Source organism: Armigeres subalbatus, chromosome 3 (genome assembly GCF_024139115.2).
Source record: "Armigeres subalbatus isolate Guangzhou_Male chromosome 3, GZ_Asu_2, whole genome shotgun sequence".
Classification (NCBI taxonomy): domain Eukaryota; kingdom Metazoa; phylum Arthropoda; class Insecta; order Diptera; family Culicidae; genus Armigeres; species Armigeres subalbatus.
In genome coordinates, this window is record NC_085141.1 from 100,420,376 (window position 1) to 100,440,568 (window position 20,193).

Genomic DNA, 20,193 nt, shown 5'->3' on the forward strand with positions numbered 1-20,193 from the left:
GTTAGGTTGGGTCCAAGGAGGAGCTTACCTTGACTTTCGCAGCGCGTTCTTCAATCCCTTAACATCACTTTTTAACTTATCTACGATACGTTTTGAGGCACTATTATCACTACTATCACCTTGATTATTGTTGTTATTGTTGCTATGTGTGTGTACATTTGAGCTATGATCACTGCCGTGGTGTTCCTTCGCGGCATGTTTGCTGGCGTGCTTCTTGTTCACGCAGCGCACCTCCATCAGTCTTTTGCGTCCCAGTGTTTGGAGGATCTCTTGTGCTTCCGGGTAGTCCTTCATCGCCGTCAAAACGTCCTCACGGGACAGCGAGAACAACTCCGAGTAGCCAACCGAACGTACGTCGGCCGTTCGTCTGCAATTGGACATAATAAAATAAAACCTCTGTTGCTGTATAATCCCCAATCAATACCCACTTGTTCAACCCGTCCAGATTAAGAATTCCGATTTCACCGAAAAAATCACCCGCCTTCATCGTTGTTAGCACCTTGCCCGTTTCGCTCAGCACCTCCAATATTCCGTCGGCGATAATGAACATTTCGCGGGCTACTTCCCCCTTCCGGCAGATCGAGTCTCCCGGCGTAAAAATGTAGGCCTTCATTTTGAGAACCAGATCGTGTAAAAACTCCGGCTGGCACTCTTGGAAAATGGTAACCTTTTTGAGCACACTCAGGTTCACGTGCAGCGCCAGTTCGGTTTTCAGCTTGTCCGGTAGCAAACCAAGCGCCGTATTGATATCACCACCACCCTGTATCCGACCCCGAGACCAACTGTAGTCGTACCACCGCAGCACCCGACGTTTCATGCCGCCCGGGACCTGTTGGAAAGAGAAATCATGTTGGAAAGCTGTAAAATTCTATTTTAGGGAATTTTAGCACGTAGCATACCTTGTGATGTCGCATGTACGTTTTGGCACCGTCCAGTAGTCGTTCGAATTCCAGCCGGTTAGCATTTCGGTTAGTAATTACGTTGCCCACCTGACCGACGATGGTGGCGAAGATGAACACACCGATCAGGTAGCTGACGATCGTGAAGACATACCTGGCGAGTGCAGTTAATGAGTAGAGAAAAAAGGAGAAACACATCTGAGTTTGAGCCTTGTCACGTCATTTCCATGCAATTGAACCGATGACACCCAAGACCGTAAATCAAAGTTTTCGAATATAAATGCGTTCCGTGAATATTTTATATTAAATGAACGTTTACAAACGTATTTACGTATTAATGATATCTGATTTTTTGTTGGCGTTGTACGTTGTATCTAGTCGAGAAGATCAGCACGTCGAAGTTTATCAACGTTGACCAACATCAGTTGGATACAACTCTACCATAAACTCTGTACTGGAAACTAGGACTTAGAGAATGTGTCGCTCCATTGATGATGCTTCTGGTGCTTCTGAATCAGACCATTGTTCGATTGTTCATACCAAAGACACTGCAGTATTTGCTCTGTTCCCAAGTACCTAAATCACCCAAACCATGCCTTACCAATCGAAATGCCGTCATCAGCTTCATATGATGTTGTGGCTTTAAATTGAATAGAAGCCAAATAGTTTTATGTACCATGACATCGGAGAATATTGTAGCCAATTGCTTGAAGAAACAAATTATTCTCTCTTTCGTAAAGTTGATCCAGATTGCAAACTGCCAAGCTTCGTGAGATGATCAGCGCTCAGAATTCAACGGCTGTAGCTCAAACCTACCTGGCTCTGTACTTGGACGATATTGTTTTGGCATCGAGTTCCCTGGAAGAAATTCGACGAATTAAACAATGGTCGAAAGTTTGGTTCACAATAGACGACATGCAACATCGGCGATAGAAAGCTTTTAATTTAGGCAGCGGCATAATACCCAGATTGTAGTAGGCCCAGATAAGTAAATAGGATCTCAAAACTCTTCTTCTGCACAGAAAGGGACTCTTTTAAAGATATTCGATAAAAATGATTACAAAGGAGAAAGAATACAAATCGATGCAATATTCGTACTTGCGTAAAAGCGTCTGGACACATTTTTTTGGGGGAAGGGTCATTTGGCCAAAACCCATTCGGCTGAAAGCCATTTGGCCGAATGCCATTAGGCTGGAAGTTGTTTGGCCGAACAGACCATTAGGCCGAATGTCATTTGGCCGAATGGGTCATTCGGCTGAAAGGGTCGTTTGGCCGAAAGTGTCATTAGGCCGAAAGGGTCATTTGGCCGGGGGGGACAATTGGCTGAAAAGGTAATTTGGCCGAAAGGGTCATTTGGTCGAAAGGGTCATTTGGCCGAATAGGACATTTGGCCGAAAGGGTCATTTGACCGAAAAGGACATTTGGCCGAATAGGTCATTTGGCCGAATAGTTCATTTGAAAAGAGAGAAATTAGGAATGAGAAGAGAGGCGTCTCACTTCTCACTATTAATTGTTCTCTTCTCACTTTCCACAGTGAGAAGTGAAAAATGGGGAGTGAGAAGTGAGACGTCTCACTTCTCACTGTGAAAAGTGAGCAGTGCGAAGTGGGTAGAGAGACATCTTACTACTCACTTTTCACAGCGAGAAGTGAGAAATAAGGAGTGAGAAGTGAGACGTCTCACTTCTCACTCCTCATTTATTACTTCTCGCTCTAAAATGTGAGAAGCGCAAAATTAGTAGTGAGACCAAATGACCCTTCGGCTAAATGACCCTTTCGGCCAAATGACCCATTCGGCCAAACCCTTCGGCCAAACGACCCTTCGGCCAAACGACCCTTCGGCCAAACGACCCTTTCGGCCAAATGACCCTTTCGGCCCAACAACCCTTTCGGTCAAATGATCCTTTCGGCCAAACGACTCTTTCGGCCAAATGACTTTCGGCCAAATGGGTTTCGGTCTAATGATCTGTTTAGCCTTTCGGCCAAATGACCCTTCCCCCAATTTGTGTTAGCGTGAGACAAAAATTATGTGGTTTTGCTTGAATATTTTTTAAAAGGTCGCTTAAAGGCAAACTTCAAGTTTATATTGAACTTACACGTCAAATATTGAATTGGTTACATGCAGGAATAGATTTCTACAGAAGAGTAGCCGTGGCCGGCAGAAATTTTGTGCTGCGGGTCCCTCTGGAATCATTGGGCATAGCAAATACTTCAACCAACGCCATTCGTGGATGATACTTCGCGTTTTTTAAGTGGATACTTCCCCGAGTCCCTAAATACCATTGTCACAAGAAATCTGGCTGGATAATTTTTGAGACCCTCGAACTCAGCGGAGAAGGTTTCGTTCGCTGTATTCTCTTCTTCTTCTACTTATTGGTATTACATCCTCCACTGGCACAATGGTGATCGAAGTGTGCCGCGCTGACAAGCAAACGTGCTTGTTTTCGCTCAGATTTTTTGCTTCCGTCAATTAATTATTAAATTTAGGTGTGGTTGGCACTGTTTCACAGCAAATGAGTAACTCTCCTTCGTATTCGAATCTTTCCGGATCTTACGGCAGTTTGAACAAAATTTTAAATATGAGATTCCGTGGAGATTTATAGATTTTTTTTTCGATCGGTGTCAGTGTGAGTTTATTATGTTTGGTGTGGGTGCTATAGACAGTGTGTCCATTGAAGATAATTTCAAGCCGATAGATTCACGGTCCCAATTGGATAATGGATCCATAAGCAAACTTCTGGATTATTTAATCCAGCACGTATTTGGTTGCAGTAATTTGAAATATTGTAAAAAAAAATTAAAGGTTCAGCCCAAGCTGGTTGTATGCAAAGATGACGAAGGACTAAGTAGCTATACGAAATTTATAATATTTGTGTCCTTATCAACATTTAGCAAACTACGGAAGTTAACCGAATCAAGAAGCCGAATAGCAGCTCCCAGTTGGATGGGCTTTGAGTTATCTACCGTATCGGTAGATCGACTCATCGGCCGTATCGCCTATCAGGATCCCAGAAGACACACAGGAATAAAACTCGAGACATTCGTGGTCTTGTACCTTCGGGTCCTTGTTCAGATTTTTTCTTGTGCTGAGTTTTTTTTACCGTGTGAAAATGTCGTTGAAGGATCCTTAGCTTATAGACTAGGAAGCGGAGCTTATTTGCGACGCAATTGAGTATCTGTGGAGAAAGTTCTTTTTAAAAAAATCGCGCTTGCGCAGAGTCAGTCCTTTGCATCCATCAAGCTGAGCATCACTCTAGTGGGCCACACGTTGTTTTTTTTTCTGACCCAAAGCCAAACGATTGGATATCATTACAGACGAATAATGACATAAGAGAGGATTCAAAAATTATGTTGTTCAACCAATTAATCAAAGGAAATGGGTTCGTTTCCCTGATTTTAACCAGAATATTCTTTGACGGACGGTTTTCCATTTCCGGGCAACATATGATTTCAAAACATACTGGTAATGAAGAAAAGACTTCGATTTTTTGGTGAGAGAATTCCATTGCATCTCTATTCATCCCGTGGATTCGCATTAGTGTCTCTGCTTATGGAACCTCCCTACCCATTCTTGGCCCTTCATACAGGAGTTTGATCAAATACAAACAATAGTATAATTATAGTCAAATCGTTTGTCAGATATGGCCAGTGCTATCGGCAGATGCCTTGCTACAAAAGATGGTAGCATCATCATCATCATCATCATCATCATCATCATCATCATCATCATCAAAGGCAAACAATTGGATATCAGTCAGATCAGTAAAGATCTGGAAAAGTGATTTTCGTCTGTCACGACCATTGACATGGTAGGATCCAGTAAGCTTCGCATCACGGTCAGTGATCGCAAACAGGCCATTTCGATTGGCACCTGTGAGCTTTTCACTCTCGAAAGTAAGGTGTATTTACCGTCAGCAGTGTGTGAGATCGCGGGGGTGGTGACGGAGGGAAGTATGACATGCGACGATTTGAAACAAGGTTTCGGTCGTTTCAAGAATGTTTCTTAGCCTACTGTTGCTATACTGGATTGCAAACAAATGTATTCGGTGTCGCAGGAGGGAGAGAAGTGGATTTATTTCCCATCTGACTCTTTCTGCATCACCTTCTCCGGTTCCGGTGATTGGTAAACTTCGTCTACCTGTTCGGCTGTATGTACCGAAGGTGATGAATTGTGTTAATTGCAAGCAGCTGGTACTGCTGCTCAGTACTACCGCAAAAAAAGCCTAGCTGTGCATCATGCGGGGAGAAGCATGTGGATGGCACGTGAAAGACAGCACCGAAATGTGTCTATTGTAACGCCAGCCCTTCTCATGCTCTTGAAGCTTGTCTAACGTACATACAGCAGCGAATTCACCAGAAGCGGTCTCTCCAGCGTTAGGCATAAGGACGTTAGGCATAAGGACGTTAGGCATAAGTACGTTAGGCATAATGGACGTTTGGCATAATTCTGCCTTCTTTATGTCATAGGCTGTTCTTTAGATCATTTTAGGCCTAACGTCCTTATGCCTAACGGGGTATACCCGTTTCTGACACCATCTACTCGTTTCCTCCTTTGGAGGATCAAGGAAGTTCTGACTCCGAAGCTGAGAATGAGGCTCCATTTGTTTTCAATGACTCAACGAGGAATAGAGTAAAACTGAGCCAGCGACCCTCGAAAAAGCCAAGAAAACAGCCGCAAAGTGAGCCCTAATCCTATATGGTCAAATTCAAAGCGAGTGAAAGTACTCAAAACCGTTCAACTTTTGTGGTTTCACATCAGGATGATCGAGAGTTTTCACCGCTTCCGGGAACATCTAAAATTCCAGATGCCCCAATTTTTGCGATTTCTCAGCCCTTTCTCAGAAAGAGAGCATAGAGAGCGAGCAGAACAAACTCCGAGCACTCCAATGTTCACACTTGCTGGCATCGTGGAGCTCATTCTCAACTTCTTTGATGCTTCCGACCCGGAGCTCAACTTAGTCGAGGCTATTCTTCCTGTTCTGACTCTTCTCCTGAAGCAGCTGGCTTTAAAAATGCCCTTCCTCGAGTCATTTGTATTCTTCGATGGCTAACTTCGTCGATAAGACATTTTATTTTTAGATTCTACATTTCGATTCTACAGTGGAACTGTCGAAGTATTCTTACAAAGTTAGATATTTTAAAATTTTTAGTTAACAAATTACAATGCGATGCTTTTCTTTAATGTGAAACATGGCTAACACCAGATGGGAACCTTCATTTTACTGATTTCAACATAATCCGCCGCGATCGGGCAAATCGATAAGGAGGGGTGCTTTGAGGGATCAAAAAACAGAACTCCTTCTATAGAGTCGATCTTGGTCCGATGTCAGGCACCGAAGCTGACATACATGTCAGGGAACTATTCGAGGAAACGATCTCAGTATCGCCTCGATATATTTCCCCCAAACACCGCGACATCTCGTAGAGATCTCTCGCACATCTGCTCAGTTATGCCCGAGCCACCGTTGCTCCTGGGAGATTTTAACTCCCACGAAACAGGAACTGTACGACGACAACCGTTCAACAACGATATACTACCTCTGCGATGACTTCAATATGTCAATTTTGAATACAGAAGAAGTTACACTAGTGGCTCCTACAGCAAGAGATAGCCTTCTAGATCTTTCCATTTGTTTGAGCTCATTATCGTTGGACTGTACTTGGTAGGCAATGTTGTCCTACACTCAAGGCAAAAAATTCTGCTCTTTGATTTTACTCCATCTAAACGATTTTATAGTCTTAACTAAGTAAGTTCAACTAATAGAACGATATTTTAATTTTCTAAATGTCATGTCCAATTGTCATAAATATGCACACCAGAGCCACAGGAGCGCGCGTGCTGAAAATACACTGAAAACACTCCAGTGTATTTTCAGCGCGCGCGCTCCTGTGGCTCTGGTGTGCATTTTTTTGACAGTTTGACATGACATTGAGAAAATTCAAACATCCTTCTATTGGTCAAACTTACTTAGTTAAGACTATAAAATAGTTTAGATGGAGTAAAATCAAAGAGCAGAATTTTTTGCCCTGAGTGTAGGACAACACTGTTGGTAGGTGGTCAAAGATCCCCATGGTAGTGATCATTTGCCGATCGAAGTCTCGATTCCCAGTGGACGGAATCAACCTGTTTCTATTGACCTGAAGCACATCGAATGGGGAAAGTATGCAGAGGTTATTATTGATGGCATGCAGACAATATTCCCCCGCGAGAAGAATAAGAATTCGTATCCCAGTTAATCCTTGACAGCGCTCCTCAGTCACAACGCCGGCCAGTGCCCCGAGCTTCGATTCGTAGGATACCAAACAGTCCGTGGTAGGATGTCGAGTGTATACAACGCTATCGCAAGAAATGTGCCACGTTCAAAGAATTTCGGAAACACGGTTCGATCGTTCTTCACAAACGGTAAATCTCGCTCGAGATCCAGTTCAAGAAACTGGTTAAAGTGAAGAAACGCTGATATTGACGCACTGTTTCTCTCACTATTATTGTTAACTTATTTATGAAGAGTTAGTACACATTTGAATCTCTTACACGATTTAGTTTCTACCATTCAGTTCAGCCTAGGATGATGGGCACCGATTGAACTAATTGCTTGAACATTTTTTTCCACTGCATACAGTTTAGCTTCAGACGGAGATTTCGAGTCTTTCAATCATCTACAGGGAAATGTTTAGACAGTTATACTCCATACACTGCACTGCCCGAACTCGAAAATGGATTAAGCTACGGCTCGGTTTGGTAGATCTTACTCCGTAACACACTAAGGATCTGTCTCATTTGGAATATTAAATTGGAATTAAACTTAAAAGTGACATTTTAATAATTACCGAATAACCCTGTTGGCAGAGCTAGATTACTTTTGACATAAATCGAATCATTTTTCATCGATGTCGTATTGAAATTTCTGGGTAGCACAAGCCATGACACAAACATGACCGGGTGTTTTTTTTTTAAATTTGCGAATTGTCACTTTTAAGTTTGATTCTCCAAATGAGACATACCCTAAGTAAAAGTGATCCTATCCAGCGTTACAGGAAAAGGCCAACAGAGAACTACAACATAATTTGGTTTTTCGATCCCTCAAACTTCTCAAACTTCTCATAATTTAATGAGTTATCTGGAAAAAATCGTAAATTTTTTAAGGGTTGAAATAACCATGAGATAGCCATGAAACAGGTTCCATTAACCAGGTATTCCTCATTCCGTGCCGATAGCTCGAACGAGCCAGACGTGTGTGCTGTGTCTCATCGCGGATTGTGTTCGGTAGTGCGAGTGCTATTGTGTGGTGCGTATCCTACCTACGGATCCAAGGCGATCATTGTCGGCGAGGGGAAGTAGCTGCTTCTGGCGACGCCAGTGAAGCAGGCTATTGTTACTGCTGCTACCTACAGCAGCAGCCGCAGATAAGTGGCAAAGATTGTTGTATTGTTCTCCCACAGAGTGGGTCTGATTAGAATAGTTTGAATTAGTTTTTTATTCTAAGTTTTTCTAATTAGTTAATAGTTATTAGTTCTTAGCTTGTAATAACTATACTTCCAACACCTTGCGAGGTGATAATGGAGGCGGAGACTGCGGAGGGCAGTGGGCCTCCCAAAGATGGTGGTCGCACACGATTCTACCATGCATCTTCTCCTGGGCCTTGGGTTGTTTACTTTCGGCCGAAAGTGAAAAGCCTAGATTTTCTCGGCATTAAGCGAGATTTGACGCGTCGTTTTCCGAAAACTGATTTCCATCAGGTAAATCGGAACAAACTACGCATAACCGCACCTACATACAAGGATGCAAACGAAATCGCTAAAGACAAGGCCTACAATGTTGAATATTCGGTTTATGTCCCCTCGCGGGAGGTCGGAATCGAAGGTGTGATCAACGCAGCGAGCCTGACTTGCAAGGATGTACTTGCGGGAAGAGGCCGCTTAAAGAATGCAATGGAGTCTACTGTGGATATTCTGGATTGCAAGGAGTTGCATTCAGCTGCCATGGTAGATGGTAAAAGAGTGTATTCTAAGTCAGGTTCGCTTCGGGTGACGTTCGCCGGTTCGATTCTCCCAAAATATGTAGATATTGAAAAAATGTTATTTCCGGTGCGTCTTTTTGTGCCGAGGGTGTTCAATTGTACCAACTGCAAACAGTTGGGGCACACTGCCGAGCTTTGCGCCAACAAGCCCCGTTGTGGCAAATGTTTTGAAAAGCATAGGGAGGAGTCCTGTCAACAACAAGCTACAAAGTGCGCTTATTGTGGCATGGATCCTCCCCATGGTTTGCAAGAATGCCCGGTGTACAAAAAGCGCACCCAAAAAGTGAAGCGCTCGTTGGTACAGCGGCGCTCCAAGCAGCCGTATGCGGAAATGGTTAAGTCGCAAGACACATCCGCCTCAACCACCGCCACGGCTGCTATTTCAGCAGCCGTTCGAGTAAGTGATTACTACGATTCCATTGCCATTGATGAATTGGACTCCGACGTAGCTGATATGGATGATTCTTCGGAGGTACACGTGCCCGAAAAGAGGAAGCAACCGTTTTCCCCGGGATCGCGCCGTAAGAGAACAAAAGTCATCCATAAAAGATTGCCAAAATCTTAAGGTAATGGGGGATTATTTAAAATCCCGAAGCAATCTGTCTTCACTGCTCCTTTGGATCCTAGTTGCGCAAGACATTCCCGCCATTGCCTAAAACCGATGTTTCCAAGAAACATCCGGTTAGGAGAATCAATGAAAGAAAAAATGCAATTCGCACTTCCAGAAAAAATATTCCGTCCAAGCGAGGATTGATCTCCTTTAAGGACCTCGTGGACCGTTTTTTGAATTTGTTCAATATTCCGAATTCATTGAGGCCAATCATTGACCTCTTTATACCAACAGTAGAAAGTTATCTGAAGCAATTGACTGTTTCATGGCCCTTCTTGCAGAAATTGTATCTTTCGATGGATAATACGGCCATACAAGATACAATCACTGTGCTGCAGTGGAACTGTCATCGTCTGCAAAATAAATTAGACGTGTTCAAGTTTGTGATTCGCAATTCCGATTGCGATATATTTGCACTCTGTGAGACATGGCTTTCTTCTGAAGATGAAATCAACTTCCACGATTTTAATATTATTCGCCAAGATCGGGATGATCATTATGGTGGCGTTCTTTTGGGGATCAAAAAGTGCTACTCCTTCTACAGAATTCCCATTCCGACTGTTAATGGCCTAGAGATCGTCGCTTGCCAAATAAATGTAAAGAATAAAGATCTTTGCATAGCTTCAGTGTACATTCCTCCAAATGCCTCTATTAATCGTCGACATTTTTGGAGCGCAGTCTCTCTCCTATCATCTCCAGTATTGATATTGGGTGATATGAACGCACATGGTATTGGATGGGGCGAAACGTATGACGATTATAAAGCGCCTCTTTTCTATGATTTGTGTGACGATTTCAATTTGAATATTTTGAACACTGGTGAAGTAACTCGAATAGGACCAAATGGTCAACAAAGCCGTATTTATCTGTCTTTATGTTCAAATTCACTATCATTAGATTGCACGTGGAAGGTAATTCAAGATCCCCATGGTAGTGACCATATGCCGGTAGTCACCACAATTAAGAGTGGCTATCAACAATCTGAGCCAGTTAATGTTCCTTTCGATCTCACGAAGAACATTGACTGGCAAAAATTTGCATCGGCGGTAAAAATTGGTATTGAATCAACTGATACTCTTCCACCTTTGGATGAATATCGATTCCTTACTGAGTTGATTCAAAAAAGCGCACTAGAAGCTCAGAAACGACGCGTTCCAAGTACATCTGTCATCAGAAGACCAGCCACTCCTGGATGGGATGATGAATGTACTAAGTTGTATTCTGAGAAATCTGATGCCTTCAAGGAATTCCGTAAACACGGAAGGTCGGAGCTTTTTGAAGAGTATTTGAGGCTCGAAAGAAAACTCAAAAATCTTCTCAAGGCAAAAAAACGTAGCTACTGGCGACGTTTTGTCGAGGGACTATCACGAGAAACCTCAATGATAACACTTTGGAAAACGGCTCGCAACATGCGGCACCGCATTTCCACCAATGAGAGTGAAGAATACTCCAATCGATGGATATTCAACTTCGTAAAAAAGGTCTGCCCAGATTCCGTACCAGCAGAACCGCTATTTTGAGAATCAGTCAGTGATCCCGTTTCTTTGGGTGGACCATTCACAATGCTGGAACTTTCTATGTCTCTTCTTTCATCGAATAACTATGCTCCGGGATGCGATAACATCAAATTCAATCTTCTTAAAAACCTCCCAGATATCGCAAAAAGACGATTACTTGACCTGTACAACTGTTTCATGGAGTACAACATTGTGCCACCTGAATGGCGACAGGTCAAAGTAATAGCTATTCAAAAGTCTGGGAAACCAGCGTCTAATCACAATTCATACCGACCGATTGCCATGCTATCATGCATGAGCAAATTATTGGAGAAAATGATCCTTTCAAGAGTCGACCATTGGGTCGAAGAAAATGCATTGCTTTCAAATACTCAGTTTGGATTTCGAAAAGGGAAAGGAACAAACGATTGTCTAGCGTTGCTTTCTTCAGATATACAACTGGCCTTTGCGCACAAGGAGCAATTGGCTTCAGTATTCTTGGACATTAAGGGCGCTTTTGATTCAGTTTCCATAGAAATAATGTCAGACAATCTGCCCGTTATTTTGAATAATTTCTTGTACAATTTGTTGTCAGAAAAACGAATGAACTTTACACTCGGCACTCTGACAACTTCCAGAAATAGCTACATGGGTCTCCCCCAAGGTTCATGTTTAAGTCCCTTGCTTTATAATTTCTATGTTAAAGATATTGATAATTGTTTGGAAGGGCAATGCACGCTCCAACAACTTGCAGATGATGCCGTGGTCTCTCTAAGAGGTCCAAGTGCAGCTGTCTTGCAAGGACCATTGCAAAGTACCCTAGATAATCTGACTGTTTGGGCCAGACATTTGGGGATAGAGTTTTCGCCGCAAAAAACTCAATTGGTTGTGTTTACTAAGAAGCGGTACCCTGCTCAACTGAAACTAAAGCTGTTGAAAGATGACATCAACCAATTTTTATCTTCTAAATACCTTGGGGTCGTGTTTGATTCTAAATGCACCTGGAGACTTCATATTGAGTATTTGATTGAGAAATGCCGGAAAAGGATCCATTTTCTACGTTTCATCTTCCGAACATGGTGGGGTGCTCACCCGGAAGACCTCATCAAACTATATAGAACGACTATTCTCTCTGTTTTAGAGTACGGCTCTTTCTGCTTCCTCTCAGCAGCTGATTGCCACCCAATTAAATTGGAACGAATTCAATATTGTTCAATCAAAGTTAATTGCCTATTTCCGGGGATTAAACCACCCGACTTGGACGTTAATTTATAGCCGCCAGACATTCTAAATACTCACGCTCCTCTAATGTGGACGTGTACAATACACATGTGGAAGTATTGGCTTGAGAAATGGATTGCGAGTGATTTGACTATGCGTCCAATTTGGGAATCTCGAGCTCGTTCAGTAGCCGCTAGGTTGCGAAGGCCGACGGAGGTCCTTCGTAGCTTAGTTGGTTAAAGCACCAGTCTAGCGTACTGTAGGGTCATGGGTTCGAGTCCCATCGAAGGGAAAGTGGTTACCTCCAATACATTTTTCAAATCAATATCTTCCACATAACGTACATATTCACATATGAGTTTCCATATCAATATTGTTGTTTGCGTATTGCCCTTGGCTGTATGCATTCAACGCATAACATGAGCCTGGAGGTGCTTGCTGGAGTCACTCCTTTTAAGCACCGTTACTGGGAGCTCTCATTAAGAATACTAATCAAATGTGGAACAAGTAACACACTTGTCTTACATAACTTCGATAATATGCTTGAACTGGTTCATCGGCCAAGATTCTTAAGAGTTTATCTCAACTACATATCGTCAGATCTTTGTCTTCCATGTTATACTCCCCCTCGAGTTGACTTCACCAATGACAGTTTCTCAATTGAATACGATCTGTCCATGAAACATGCTAATCAAGGAGTACCAGATCATCTTCGAAATCTTTCTATTCTTTCACTTTTTTTCTGAAAAATATGAACATGTCAATTGCAACAACAGATATTTCACTGATGGTTCTCGCATTAACGGATCCACTGGCTTCGGTGTTTTCAATGTAACTTCAACCACCTTCCGAAAACTTCAGGAACCGTGTTCGGTTTATGTTGCTGAGCTGGCAGCAATTAACTTCGCTTTGGGAATAATTTCAAATCAGCCCGTAGACCATTATTTCATCTTCTCGGATAGTCTTAGTTCTATCGAGGCACTCCGGTCGATGAAACCTGTTAAGCACGCATCTTACTTTCTTACAAACATAAGAGAGCAGATGCGTGTTTTGGTCGAAAGATCATTCAAGATTACCTTTGTTTGGGTCCCATCTCACTGCTCAATCTACGGCAATGAGAAGGCAGACTCGCTAGCAAAGGTGGGCGCACAGGAAGGTGAAGTTTATGATAGACAATACTCGAGCAACGAGTTTTTCCCATTAGTCATTCAGAGTACTCTTCAAAGTTGGCAAAGAAATTGGACACACAACGAACTTGGATCATTCCGTGCCGATAGTTCGAACGAGCCAGACGTGTGTGCTGTGTCTCATCGCGGATTGTGTTCGGTAGTGAAAAGGCTATTGTGTGGTGTGCTCCTACCTACGGATCCAAGGCGATCGCTGTCGGCGAGTGAAGTAGCTGCTTCTGGCGAGGCCAGTGAAGCAGGCTATTGTTACTGCTGCTACCTACAGCAGCAGAGGCAGATAAGTAGAAACGTTTTTATTGTTCTCCAATCTGCTTGGCTCGGAGTGGGACTGATAAAATAAATCAAATTAGTTTTTTTAAAGTTTTTTTTTTCTGATTGGTTATTAGTCTTAAGTTAGCATAAGCAAAATCATTCTTCCACCTTGCGGGGTGAGAATGGAGGCAGATACTATGGAAGGCAATGTGCCTTCAAAAGATGCAGGGCGCACACGATTGTACCATGCGGCTTCGCCTGGGCCTTGGGTTGTTTACTTTCGGCAGAAAGTGAAAAGTCTAGACTTTCTCGGCATTAAGCGAGATTTGACGCGTCGTTTTACGAAGCTTGAATTCAACCAAATCAACAGAAACAAACTACGCATCACCGCACCTACATACCAGGTGGCGAATGAAATTGCGAAAGACAGGGCGTACAATGTTGAATATTTAGTTTATGTGCCCTCGCGGGAGGTCGAGATAGAAGGCGTAATCAACGCAGCGAGCTTGACTTGCAAGGATGTGCTTGCAGGGAAAGGTCGCCTAAAGAATGCCCTGCAATCTACCGTGGATATTCTGGACTGCAAGGAATTGCATTCAGCAGCCACGGTAGATGGTAAAAAGGTTTATTCCAAATCAGGCTCGCTTCGGGTGACGTTCGTCGGTTCGATGCTTCCAAAATATGTCGATATAGAAAATATGTTGTTTCCGGTGCGTCTTTTTGTGCCAAGGGTATTTAACTGTACCAACTGCAAACAACTTGGTCACACTGCCGAGTTTTGTGACAACAAACCACGTTGTGGCAAATGTTCAGAAAGGCATCGGGAGGAGTCCTGCCAACAACAAGCAACAAAATGTGCTTATTGTGGTTTGAATCCTTCCCATGGTTTGCAAGAATGCCCGGTGTACAAAAGCGCACCCAAAAGTGAAGCGCTCGTTGGTACAGCGCTCCAAGCAGTCGTATGCGGAAATGGTTAAGTCGCAAGACACATCCGCCACAGCCACTGCATCGACTGCTATTTCAGCCACCGTTCGTGTAAGTGATTATTATGATTCCATCTCCATTGATGAATTGGACTCTGACGCAGCCGATATGGATGATTCTGCGGAGGTACACGTGCCCGAAAAGAGGAAGCAACCGTCTTCCCCGGGATCGCGCCGTAAGAGAACGAAAGTCATCCATAAAAGCTTGCCAAAATCTGAAGGCAATGGGGGTTTATTTAAAATCCCGAAGCAATCTGTCCCTACTGCTTCTTTTGATCCTAGTTGCAGTAAGGCATTCCCGCCATTGCCTAAATCCGATGTTTCGAAGAAACATCCGGCTAGGAGAATCAACGAAAGAAAAAAACAAATTCGCACTTCTAGAAAAAGTATTCCGTCCACGCGAGGATTGATCTCCTTTAAGGACCTTGTGGACCGTTTTTTGAATTTGTTCAATATTCCGAATTCATTGAGGCCAATCATTGACCTCTTTATACCAACAGTAGAAAGTTATCTGAAGCAATTGACTGTTTCATGGCCCCTTCTTGCAGGAATTGTATCTTTCGATGGATAATACGGCCATACAAGATACAATCACTGTGCTGCAGTGGAACTGTCATAGTCTGAAAAATAAATTAGACGTGTTCAAGTTTTTGATTCGCAATTCCGATTGCGATATATTTGCGCTCTGTGAAACATGGCTTTCTTCTGAAGATGAAATCAACTTCCACGATTTTAACATTATTCGCCAAGATCGGGATGATCATTATGGTGGCGTTCTTTTGGGGATCAAAAAATGCTACTCCTTCTACAGAATTCCCATTCCGACTGTTCCCGGCTTAGAAATCGTCGCATGCCAAGTAAATGTGAAGAATAAAGATCTTTGCATAGCTTCAGTGTACATTCCTCCAAATGCCTCTATTAATCGTCGACATTTTTGGAGCGCAGTCTCCCTCCTATCATCTCCAGTACTGATATTGGGTGATATGAACGCACATGGTATTGGATGGGGCGAAACGTATGACGATTATAGAGCGCCTATTTTCTATGATTTGTGTGACGATTTCAATTTGAATATTTTGAACACAGGTGAAGTAACTCGAATAGGACCAAATGGTCGACAAAGCCGTATTGATCTGTCTTTATGTTCAAATTCACTATCATTAGATTGCACGTGGAAGGTAATTCAAGATCCCCATGGTAGTGACCATATGCCGATAGTCACCACAATTAAGAGTGGCTATCAACAATCTGAGCCAGTTAATGTTCCTTTCGATCTCACGAAGAACATTGACTGGCAAAAATTTGCATCGGCGGTGAAAATTGGTATTGAATCAACTAATATTCTTCCGCCACAGGATGAGTATCGATTCCTTACCGAATTGATTCATAAAAGCGCACTGGAAGCTCAGAAACGACGCGTTCCAAGTACATCTGTCATAAGAAGACCAGCCACTCCTGGATGGGATGATGAATGTACTAAGTTGTATTCTGAGAAATCTGATGCCTTCAAGGAATTCCGTAAACACGGAAGGTCCGAGCTTTTTGAAGAGTATTTGAGGCTCGAAAGAAAGCTCAAAAATCTTCTCAAGGCAAAAAAACGTAGCTACTGGCGACGTTTTGTCGAGGGACTATCACGAGAAACCTCAATGACAACACTTTGGAAAACGGCCCGCAACATGCGGAACCGCATTTCCACCAACGTGTGTGAAGAATACTCCAATCGATGGATATTCAATTTCGCAAAAAAGGTCTGTCCAGATTCCTTACCAGCAGAACCGCTATTTCGAGAATCAGTTACTGATCCCGGTTCTTTGGGTGGACCATTCTCAATGCTGGAACTATCTATGTCTCTTCTTTCATCGAATAACTCAGCTCCGGGATGTGATAACATCAAATTCAATCTTCTTAAAAATCTCCCAGATATCGCAAAAAGACGATTACTTGACCTGTACAACTGTTTCATGGAGTACAACATTGTGCCACCTGAATGGCGACAGGTGAAAGTAATAGCTATTCAAAAGCCTGGGAAACCAGCGTCTAATTACAATTCCTACCGACCGATTGCCATGCTTTCATGCATGAGAAAATTATTGGAAAAAATGATCCTTTCAAGAATCGACCATTGGGTTGAACATAATGCATTACTCTCAAATACTCAGTTTGGATTTCGTAAGGGTAAAGGAACAAACGATTGTCTAGCGTTGCTCTCTTCAGATATACAGCTGGCCTTTGCGCACAAGGAGCAATTGGCTTCAGTATTCTTGGATATTAAGGGCGCTTTTGATTCAGTTTCCATAGAAGTACTGTCAGACAATCTGCACAGTAATGGATTACCCGTTATTTTGAACAATTTCTTGTACAATTTGTTGTCAGAAAAACAAATGAACTTCACACTCGGCACTCTGACAACTTCCAGAACTAGCTACATGGGCCTTCCCCAAGGATCATGTTTAAGTCCCTTGCTTTATAATTTCTATGTTAAAGATATTGATAATTGTTTGGAAGGGCAATGCACGCTCCAACAACTTGCAGATGATGCCGTGGTCTCTCTAAGAGGTCCAAGTGCAGCTGTCTTGCAAGGACCATTGCAAAGTACCCTAGATAATCTGACTGTTTGGGCCAGACATTTGGGGATCGAGTTTTCACCGCAAAAAACTCAGTTGGTTGTGTTTACTAAGAAGCGGTACCCTGCTCAACTGAAACTAAAGCTGTTGAAAGATGACATAAACCAATCTTTATCTTCTAAATACCTTGGGGTCGTGTTTGATTCTAAATGCACCTGGAGACTTCATACTGAGTATTTGATAGAGAAATGCCGGAAAAGGATCCATTTCCTACGTTCTATCTCCGGAACATGGTGGGGTGCTCACCCGGAAGACCTCATCAAGCTATATAGAACGACTATTCTCTCTGTTTTAGAGTACGGCTCTTTCTGCTTCCTCTCAGCAGCTGATTGCCACCTAATTAAATTGGAACGAATTCAATATCGTTGTTTGCGTATTGCCCTTGGCTGTATGCATTCAACGCATAACATGAGCCTGGAGGTGCTTGCTGGAGTCCCTCCTTTAAAGCACCGTTACTGGGAGCTCTCATTAAGAATACTAATCAAATGTGGAACAAGTAACAAACTTGTCTTACACAACTTCGATAATATGCTTGAACTGATTCATCGGTCAAGATTCCTAAGAGTTTATCTCAACTACATATCGTCAGATCTTTGTCTTCCATGTTATTGACTTCACCAATGACAGTTTCTCAATTGAATACGATCTGTCCATGAAACATGCCATTCAAGGAATACCAGATCATCTTCGAAATCTTTCATATTCCCTCCATTTTTCTGAAAAATATGAACATGTCAATTGCAACAACAGATATTTCACTGATGGTTCTCGCATCAACGGATCCACTGGCTTCGGTGTTTTCAATGTAACTTCAACCACCTTCCGAAAACTTCAGGAACCGTGCTCGGTTTATGTTGCTGAGCTGGCAGCAATTAACTTCGCTTTGGGGATAATTTCCGATCAGCCCGTAGACCATTATTTCATCTTCTCGGATAGTCTTAGTTCTATCGAGGCACTCCGGTCGATGAAACCTGTTAAGCACGCATCTTACTTTCTTACAAACATAAGAGAGCAGATGCGTGGTTTGGTCGAAAGATCATTCAAGATTACCTTTGTTTGGATCCCTTCTCACTGCTCAATCCACGGCAATGAGAAGGCAGACTCGCTAAAAGGTGGGCGCACAGGAAGGTGAGGTTTATGATAGACAATTCTCGAGCAACGAGTTTTCCCATTAGTCCGTCAGAGTACTCTTCAAAGTTGGCAAAGAAATTGGACACACAACGAACTTGGACGGTGGCTATTCTCCATAATTCCTCAAGTTTCTGGGCGAGCGTGGTTCAGAGGTGAGGACTTAAGTCGAGGCTTCATTCGCATGATGTCGAGACTTATGTCCAATCACTATTCACTAAACGCACATCTGTACAGAATAAACCTTGTCGATAGCAACTTATGTAGGTGCGGTGCCGGTTATGATGACATCGATCACGTAGTTTGGTTCTGCTCGGAAAATGACGCCTCCAGAGAGCAATTATTGGATACCCTTGTGGCCCGAGGTAAACAACCCTTCAGGGAAGTTCGAGGAGTTTTGGGAGATTGTGATGTTGTCTATATGCAGGCCATTTATGGTTTTCTTTGTTCTTCTGACATCAAAATCTAATATTTTGTTATTTTTTTTCTCTTTCTTCAAAGTTTTTTTTTAAGTCTCTGCCTTTCTGTTCAGTAGAGCTCCGTAGCTCTGGCCATCCGGAAGATGCTCTCAGTCGAACCATTCCCCGAGCACGACGACACGCCACATCGTCCCTGACGCCACATGCCCGGATGAGAAGCTGAAATCTCCTGATCCCAAATCCTAAGCCCCGTCCATCCTTAAACATTGTAAACTAACCTCGAGTCACCACGAGTACGCTGGCTTCTATCCCTCTCTTACTAACTGTACAATAAAATGATATTGATTGTATATATCACAAAGAACCATGGCTCCGTAAAGTGTTATACACGCCTGAGCCTACCAAATAAACGAACTTGGAAAAAAAAAAAAAAAAAACGAACTTGGACGGTGGCTATTTTCCATAATTCCAAAAGTTTCTGGGCGAGCGTGGTTCAGAGGTGAGGACTTAAGTCGAGGCTTTATTCGCGTGATGTCGAGACTTATGTCTAATCACTATTCACTAAACGCACATCTGTACAGAATAAACCTTGTCGACAGCAACTTATGTAGGTGCGGAGCCGGTTATGATGCCATCGATCACGTAGTTTGGTTCTGCTCGGAAAACGACGTCTCCAGAGAGCAATTATTGGATACCCTAGTGGCCCGAGGTAAACAACCCTTCCAGGAGATAAGAGGTGTTTTGGGGAACCGTGATGTGGTCTATATGCAAGCCATCTAAAGTTTTCTTTGTTCCTCTGACATAAAAGTCTAATACTTTTGTTTTTTTTTTCTTTTTCTTCAAATTTTGTTTTTTGTTTGTCTCTGTCTTTCTGTCCCTTAGAGCACCGTAGCTCTGGCCATCCGGAAGATGCTCCCAGTTGAACATTTCTTCGAGCACGACGACACACCACATCGTTCCCGACGCCAAATGACCGGATGAGCTGCTGAAATTCCTTGATTATGATGATTCCCTGATTCCCTGATCCCCGAATCCTAATCCCCGTCCATCCTTAAACATTGTAAACCTAACCTCGAGTCACCAAGAGTACGTTGGCTTATTTCCCTCTCTTACTAATTTAATAATAAGTAGGGTAACCGTACCTTTAGTGGAGGTAGCACCAATAGTGGAGGTAGTGGGGTTTTAATGAGATTTATCATATTTATACATTTTACGATGGTTTCAGTTGATGTGTCGTGCTTTAAATGTCATGTAAAATACAACTTATCTTAAGATTTTGCTTGAAAAACTATTGAAAACAATGATTTTCCTTAACAAAATTGTCTCCCTTGCACCTATAGTGGTGCAACTGTACCAAT

The 20,193-nt window shown here is 42.8% G+C and overlaps 1 protein-coding gene across 1 annotated transcript in view; it reads right to left on the reverse strand.

Moving 5' to 3' along the window:
• LOC134224966 (uncharacterized) overlaps positions 1-20,193 on the reverse strand; it is a 650,394-nt gene that overhangs the window by 45,384 nt on the left and 584,817 nt on the right. Inside the window, exons 10-12 of the mRNA XM_062704663.1 lie at positions 900-1,053; positions 429-829; positions 29-367 (exon numbers count right to left, since the gene is read on the reverse strand). Of these exons, the coding sequence (XP_062560647.1) occupies positions 29-367; positions 429-829; positions 900-1,053 (894 nt within the window). The remainder of the gene's footprint in view (positions 1-28; positions 368-428; positions 830-899; positions 1,054-20,193) is intronic.